The following is an 8,455-nucleotide window of genomic DNA, read 5'->3' as shown; positions in this document are numbered from 1 at the left end:
AGATGACCTGGAGCCAGTGGGTCTGGCGACGAATATGTAGCGATGGCCAGCCGACTAGAGCATACAGGTCGCAGTGGTGGGTGGTATAAGGTGCTTTAGTAACAAAACGGATGGCACTGTGATAAACTGCATCCAGTTTGCTGAGTAGAGTATTGGAAGCTATTTTGTAGATGACATCGCCGAAGTCGAGGATCGGTAGGATAGTCAGTTTTACTAGGGTAAGTATGGCGGCGTGAGTGAAGGAGGCTTTGTTGCGGAATAGAAAGCCGACTCTAGATTTGATTTTAGATTGGAGATGTTTGATATGAGTCTGGAAGGAGAGTTTACAGTCTAGCCAGACACCTAGGTACTTATAGATGTCCACATATTCTAGGTCGGAACCATCCAGGTTAGTGATGCTAGTCGGGTGTGCGGGTGCAGGCAGAGAATGGTTGAAAAGCATGTATTTGGTTTTACTAGCGTTTAAGAACAGTTGGAGGCCACGGAAGGAGTGTTGTATGGCGTTGAAGCTCGTTTGGAGGTTAGATAGCGCAGTGTCCAAGGAAGGGCCGGAAGTATACAGAATGGTGTCGTCTGCATAGAGGTGGAGCAGGGAATCGCCCACGGCAAGAGCAACATCATTGATATATACAGAGAAAAGAGTCGGCCCGAGAATTGAACCCTGTGGCACCCCCATAGAGACTGCCAGAGGACCGGACAACATGCCCTCCGATTTGACACACTGGAGTCTGTCTGCAAAGTAGTTGGTGAACCAGGCAAGGCAGTCATTAGAAAAACCGAGGCTACTGAGTCTGCCGATAAGAATATGTTGATTGACAGAGTCGAAAGCCTTGGCCAGGTCGATGGCGGTTATGATATCGTTCAGTACCTTGAGCGTGGATCAGGTGCACCCGTGACCGGCTCGGAAACCAGATTGCACAGCGGAGAAGGTACGGTGGGATTCGAGATGGTCAGTGACCTGTTTGTTGACTTGGTTTTCGAAGACCTTAGATAGGCAGGGCAGGATGGATATAGGTCTGTAACAGTTTGGGTCCAGGGTGTCTCCCCCTTTTGAAGAGGGGGATGACTGCGGCAGATTTCCAATCCTTGGGGATCTCAGACGATATGAAAGAGAGGTTGAACAGGCTGGTAATAGGGGTTGCGACAATGGCGGCGGATAGTTTCAGAAATAGAGGGTCCAGATTGTCAAGCCCAGCTGATTTGTACGGGTCCAGGTTTTGCAGCTCTTTCAGAACATCTGCTATCTGGATTTGGGTAAAGGAGAACCTGGAGAGGCTTGGGCGAGTAGCTGCGGGGGGGGACGGAGCTGTTGGCCGAGGTTGGAGTAGCCAGGAGGAAGGCATGGCCAGCCGTTGAGAAATGCTTGTTGAAGTTTTCGATAATCATGGATTTATCGGTGGTGACCGTGTTACCTAGCCTCAGTGCAGTGGGCAGCTGGGAGGAGGTGCTCTTGTTCTCCATGGACTTCAGTGTCCCAGAACTTTTTGGAGTTAGAGCTACAGGATGCAAATTTCTGCCTGAAGAAGCTGGCCTTGGCTTTCCTGACTGATTGCGTGTATTGGTTCCTGACTTCCCTGAACAGTTGCATATCGCGGGGACTATTCAATGCTATTGCAGTCCACCACAGGATGTTTTTGTGCTGGTCGAGGGCAGTCAGGTCTGGAGTGAACCAAGGGCTATATCTGTTCTTAGTTCTGCATTTTTTGAACGGAGCATGCTTATCTAAAAGGGTGAGGAAGTTACTTTTAAAGAATGACCAGGCATCCTCAACTGACAGGATGAGGTCAATATCCTTCCAGGATACCCGGGCCAAGTCGATTAGAAAGGCCTGCTCGCAGAAGTGTTTTAGGGAGCGTTTGACAGTGATGAGGGGTGGTCGTTTGACTGCGGATCCGTAGCGGATACAGGCAATGAGGCAGTGATCGCTGAGATCCTGGTTGAAGACAGCGGAGATGCGTTCTGTCTCTTAGAGATGAACATACTTTGGTGCAAATCCATCCCAGAACAACAGCAAAGGACCTTGTGAAGATGCTGGAGGAAAGGGGTACAAAATAATCTATATCCACAGTAAAAATGTGCCCTATATCGATATAACCTGAAAGGCCGCTCAGCAAGGAAGAAGCCACTGCTCCAAAACCACCATAAAAAAGCCAGACGATGGTTTGCTACTGCACATGGGGACAAAGCACATACTTTCAAGGGTGTTGCAAAATGGCTTGAGGACAACAAAGTCTCGGTATTGGAGTGGCCATCACAAAGCCCTGACCTCAATCATATAGAGCACTTGTGAGCAGAACTGAAAAAGCATGTGCGAGCAAGGAGGCCTACAAACTTGACTCAGTTACACCAGCTCTGTCAAGAGGAATGGGCCAAAATTCACCCAACTTATTGTGGGAAGCTTGTGGAAGGCTACATGAAAAGTTTGACCCAAGTTAAACAATTTAAAGGCAATGCTACCAAATACTAATTGAGTGTATGTAAACTTCTGACCCACTGTGAATGTGATGAAAGAAATAAAAGCGTAAATAAATAATTCTCTCTGCTATTATTCTGACATTTCACATTCATTTCACAATAAAGTGGTGATACTAACTGACCTAAAACAGGGAATTTTTACTGGAGTTTAAATGTATTTGCCTAAGGTGTATGTAAACTTCCAACTTCAACTGTATCTCAATATTTGTATTATTTATTTTATACAGTCTATTTTGTTTTATTTTTTGCACCTTACATGGATTAAATTATGTATATTATTTTTGCATCTCGGCCTCTTCGGGCTATTCCTTTTCATTATCCCTTTTCATTATTCCTTTTCATTATCCCTTTTTATTATTCCTTTTCATTATCCCTTTTTATTATTCCTTTTCCTGGTTTGACTGCAAGTACCTTTTGAACTCTAATTTTCTCCTACACACCGCCCACCTTTTCTTTTTAGCCTGAGCGCAAACCATCAGACTGGCTTTTACCAGTGGTGTAAAGTACTTAAGTAAAAATACTAGTACTACTTAAGTAGTTTTTAGGGTACAGTATCTGTACTCTACTTTACTATTTATATTTTTGGAAACTTTTACTTCACTACATTCTTAAAGAACATGATGTAGTTTTTACTCCATACATTTTCCCTGACACCCAAAAGTATTTGTTACATTTTAAATGCTTAGCAGGACACGAAAAGGTCTAATTTACACACTTATCAAGAGAGCATCCCTGGTCATCCCTACTGACTCTGATATGGCGGACTCACTAAACACATGCTTGGTTTGTAAATGACGTCTGAGTGTTGGAGCGTGCTCCTGGCTATCTGTAAAAAAAAAAATTTAAAACTAGAAAATGTGGCTGTCTGCTTTGCCTAATATAAGGATTTTTGTTATTATATATAATCTTACTTTTGATACTTAAGTATATTTTAGCATTTACTTTTGATACTTAAGTATATTTAAAACCAAATATTTTTAGACTTTTAATCAAGTAGTATTTTACTGGGTGACTTTCACTTTTACTTGAGTTCTTTTCTATTAATGTATCTTTACTTAATGTACTGTATGACAATTGGGTACTTATTCCACCACTACTTCATAGTCCTTTTTTCTCATCTTTATCAAGGGATCCATTAATTGTGGACCTCATTGCAGCTCAGTATTTGTATTATTTATTTTATACAGTCTTTTTTTGGTCATCTTTATCAAGGGGTCCAATAAATCTGGTCCCACTGTATTTAAAGGTTAAGTGAGAAAAAGGGTCAACAATAAATGCGCACGAATTGGCGGGAGTCAGTTCGTAGTGGAGAGAGACCTTCCTCCAGCATGTCTTTCCCACACAATGACAAATATATATTCATTCCATGTAGAAACAGTCTCAACCATATATCAAATGTTATCTTAAGTTCTCCAAAGCCACAGCCTTGTCATAAAAACATAATTGAACAAAAAGTTGCATAGCAGTTGAATAGCCTCAGTGAACTGTTTACAATGGGAAATTAGGTACATTTGGACTTGGAGAGCAGCAGTGGTAGAATTGTGAGACAGCAGAGGAAGTCACGCCCTGCGTGAACACTGAAGGCATATTGTAGAGGTAAAGTGATTGCACTCATTTCTCTTTGGCTTCCTCTAAACAGACACACGTCTCTCAGTGGACACGGCCATCAGAAGACTGATTCAACAGGGTTCACTGGACTGATGACAAGGATGCAACAGTATTGGACCACGGAGAGAGGTACTGTCAACTTTCTCATGTTTATTTTTGTTCTACTAGAAATTGAACATGGTAGCCACGGGACCAAAACAGCGGAGAGGTTGAGCCTCACACTTAGTTGTTGTGGAAATTGACCTAGTATGCTGTTTACTTTCTGCATCAACATTATATAGATGAGTCTACCTGTAATAAAATGTGAAAAATCCTTCCTGTAAATTGGCTCTGGCTATTTTTGTTAGATTTGTACATGGATTGAAATGGTATGAAATGGTAAACCTATTTTTCTATCACTCATACTGTTGGTCAGTTTTGTAAAGTAACCAGAACATCTGATAGTAAAGTGAATATTTATGCCCTCTATTTATGCCTCTCTAGTGGCTGTAAAAATGTATACAGGCAGCATCGGAAGAGGAGAGGAACGTAATTAAATGCCTCAACATAATGTAGTGTTAGTTTCACTTTTCAGTCTCTCTATGCTGTCTTTTAACCTTCCAACACACGCAGAACATTTTCCATACCTTTGTCTCCCTCCCTTTATTCAAAGGTCTAACTGGAGGCACAGACAATATGAGTCTGGAGTCAGGGATGAGTAATCTGACATGTGATTGTCCCATCGACAGCTTCAAGCACAGTGTGTTTCCTGCTACGTACCTGCTCATCTTCTTCCTGGGCCTAATAGCCAACAGTGCCTCCCTCTGGGTCTTTCTGAGCATGTACAGGAGGAGGAGGAGCATCACCATGGTCAACCTGTACATGGTGAACCTGCTGATGTCTGACCTCATGCTGGTGTGCTCTCTGCCCCTGAGATCAGCATACTACCTGCTGGACTCCCATTGGCCGTTTGGGGACCTCACCTGCCGCCTGGTCTCCTACGTATTCTATATCAACATGTATGGCTCTGTCTACTTCCTGCTGGCCCTGAGTGTCCTCCGTTACCTAGCCGTATCATACCCCTATACCTTCATGAGTCTGCAGGGTGGATCCTGTGGTTGGGGAGGGTGTCTGCTCATCTGGATATTTGTGTCCCTGGCCTCTACACCCCTACTGAGTATTGGGACTATCCAGGAGGGGGAAGAGCAGACCCGCTGTCTGGAGCTGGGTAGCAGCTTGGGTACCATCATTCTTCTGAACCGTGCTGCCCTGGTGGTGGGCTTTGCCCTGCCCTTCACTGTCATCTCTGTCTGCTACATATGTGTGCTGCTCAGCCTGAGGCAGTGTAGGGCTGGGGTGGAGGCGATGAGGAAGCCCTCTACAAGAAAGTCTTTTGCCCTTGTCATCCTCGGTCTCTGCATCTTCCTGATCTGCTTCCTGCCCTATCATGTGGTGCGAACCCTCTTCCTGGCAGCAGAGCGGAATGCTCAACTAAATGGCTGTGAGGATTCTTGCAGCTACCTCCAGGGGATTCGGAAGGCTGCCGTGGTAACGCTCTGTCTTGCAGCGGGTAACAGCTGCCTGGACCCGTTCCTTTTCTTCTTTGTGGGAGAAAACTTCAGAGATTTCTGCACAAAAAATTGTTGGAGGCAGAGGAGAGTTATTAACAACACAGAGAGACCAAGGATTCAAGAGCTGCAGCCCATATAATTAACAGTCAATTTATAATAAACTTGGTACTTTAAGCTTATCAAAAATGTTGCATTCACTTTCACATTCAAATCAAATGTACCCCTCGTCTATGGATGGATGATTTGTAGTTATAAAATTCCTGTAGAGCCAAATTGTTTGTGCATTTATAATTATAATAGTTCTGTGAGCCTAATAATATAATGCATGTCATAACAACAAGATGCCCAACGTTTCCAGCCAAGCCTCCTCTACCCTCTCTCTGTCTCTCGCAACCCGCAAAATGTCACTCGCATCTTGCACCCTACACTCGTCTGTCTGATTCATGTTAATAGCTTGCCCGCTCCACAGCAAGCTGCTCTATCTGCACTGATTGGTGAAGTAATTTAATGTTGAACTAAATGTCTTTTTTTTTATTATTGATTTCAGATATTTAAAAATTAAGAGTTAGCAATGATATAAACCGTTACTTTTTGGGGGTTCAAACCGGTTCAGAACTTTATTTTGCTGGTCGGAACAGTGGAACAGAATAAAAAATATATATTTTCACGACGAAATGATTGGAAAACAACATGGGGTTTCAACCCATGAACGCCAGTGACACATCTTAAGGCCTCTCATGAAATTATCAAATTAATCATCAAATTGCTAACATTTGAAGAGAAAGTGCAGACTCTCCACGTGGTTTTCAAAACAGCCCCACCAACCTGGACTAACATAGTAAATGTAAATCCGTTGACACTCCAATTAGTCTGGTATGTTCGTTTAGTCAGTGGTGGAAAAAGTACTCAATTGTAATGCTTGAGTAGTCATGCTTTTTGGCAAATGAGAAGAAAAGAAGCGACTTTTTAGCTTCAGTTAACCATCCTGAAATCTCATTAGAAATTAGGTGTACATAAGCACCATTTGTGAGAAGTGATAATCTTCTATTTGTAATAATAATCATAATATGTGATGAGTATGTGTCACGTTCTGACCATAGTTCTTTTGTGTTTTCCTTGTTTTAGTGTTGGTCAGGACGTGAGCTGGGTGGGCATTCTATGTTGTGTGTCTAGTTTGTCTATTTCTATGTTTGGCCTGATATGGTTCTCAATCAGAGGCAGGTGTTAGTCATTGTCTCTGATTGGGAACCATATTTAGGTAGCCTGTTTTGTGTTGGGTTTTGTGGGTGGTTGTTCCCTGTCTTTGTGTTTTCTGCACCAGCTAGGGCTGTTTCGGTTTTGCTGCGTTTATTGTTTTGTAGTTTGTTCATGTTAAGTGTCTCTTATTAAAGAACCATGAACTTCAACCATGCTGCGTTTTGGTCCTCATCTTCTTCCCAGGAAGAAAGACGTTACAGTATGACTATTAGGCGTAGGCAACAGATCTTGATGAGATGTCATTTAAAGCGATTGGAGTGCCCTTCGTGGTGCTGAAAGGACAGCTCCAGGATCGTGCAATGACGTTAGAGAAGTTCAATGGAACTGTAGGCTGTCCCAGTAGTCATAGTCTTGCATCTGTTTGCATTTGTTTCATTGGATAATTAATTATATGGCGAGTTTAACAAATTTCTGTCTTTAATACTGAACAAAAATATAAACGCAATAAGTGAAATGTTGGTCCCGTGTTTCATGAGCTGAAATAAAATATCCCATTAATGTTCCATAAGCACAAAAAGCGAATTACTCCTAAAATGTGTTTACATCCCTGTTAGTGAGCACATATCCTTTGCCAAGATAATCCATCCACCTGACAGGTGTGGCATATCAATAAGCTAATTAAACAGCATGTTCATTACACAGGTGCACCTATGGCACTGTGCTGGGGACAATAAAAGGACACTCCAAAATGTGTAGTTATGCCATCTCTCTTTTGAAGGACATATCAAGACTGTTTCAAGGACAGCTTTTTCCCATCTACGTAACATTGCAAAAAATTCATCCATGCTTTTGTCACTTCTAGGTTAGACTACTGCAATGCTCTACTTTCCGGCTACCCGGATAAAGCACTAAATAAACTTCAGTTAGTGCTAAATACGGCTGCTAGAATCCTGACTAGAACCAAAAAATGTGATCATATTATTCCAGTGCTGGCCTCCCTACACTGGCTTCCTGTCAGGCAAGGGCTGATTTCAAGGTTTTACTGCTAACCTACAAAGCATTACATGGGCTTGCTCTTACCTATCTCTCTGATTTGGTCCTGCCGTACATACCTACACGTACGCTACGGTCACAAGACGCAGGCCTCCTAATTGTCCCTAGAATTTCTAAGCAAACAGCTGGAGGCAGGGCTTTCTCCTATAGAGCTCCATTTTTATGGAACGGTCTGCCTACCCATGTGAGAGACGCAAAACTCGGTCTCAACCTTTAAGTCTTTACTGAAGACTCATCTCTTCAGTGGGTCATATGATTGAGTGTAGTCTGGCCCAGGAGTGTGAAGGTGAACAGAAAGGCTCTGGAGCAACGAACCGCCCTTGCTGTCACTGCCTGGCCGGTTCCCCTCTTTCCACTGGGATTCTCTGCCTCTAACCCTATTACAGGGGCTGAGTCACTGGCTTACTAGGGCTCTTTCATACCATCCCTAGGAGGGGTGCGCCACTTGTCTGGGTTGAGTCACTGATGTGATCTTTCTGTCTGGGTTGGCGCCCCCCCTTGGGTTGTGCCGTGGCGGAGATCTTTGTGGGCTATACTCGGCCTTGTCTCAGGATGGTAAGTTGGTGGTTGAA

General features: G+C 43.3%; 1 protein-coding gene across 1 annotated transcript; it reads left to right on the top strand.

The window, feature by feature from the left end:
• The first annotated feature begins 4,106 nt into the window (after window positions 1-4,106).
• On the top strand, window positions 4,107-8,455 carry LOC118390734 (cysteinyl leukotriene receptor 2-like). Its single transcript, XM_035781450.2, has 2 exons — window positions 4,107-4,212; window positions 4,736-8,455. Exons 1-2 carry the CDS (start codon window positions 4,176-4,178, stop codon window positions 5,770-5,772), a joined length of 1,074 nt encoding a protein of 357 aa, XP_035637343.1. The 5' UTR covers window positions 4,107-4,175; the 3' UTR covers window positions 5,773-8,455.

Source organism: Oncorhynchus keta, chromosome 11 (genome assembly GCF_023373465.1).
Source record: "Oncorhynchus keta strain PuntledgeMale-10-30-2019 chromosome 11, Oket_V2, whole genome shotgun sequence".
Taxonomy (NCBI): domain Eukaryota; kingdom Metazoa; phylum Chordata; class Actinopteri; order Salmoniformes; family Salmonidae; genus Oncorhynchus; species Oncorhynchus keta.
The sequence above is the reverse complement of the archived record's forward strand: the minus strand, read 5'-3'. Positions and strand labels throughout refer to the sequence as shown.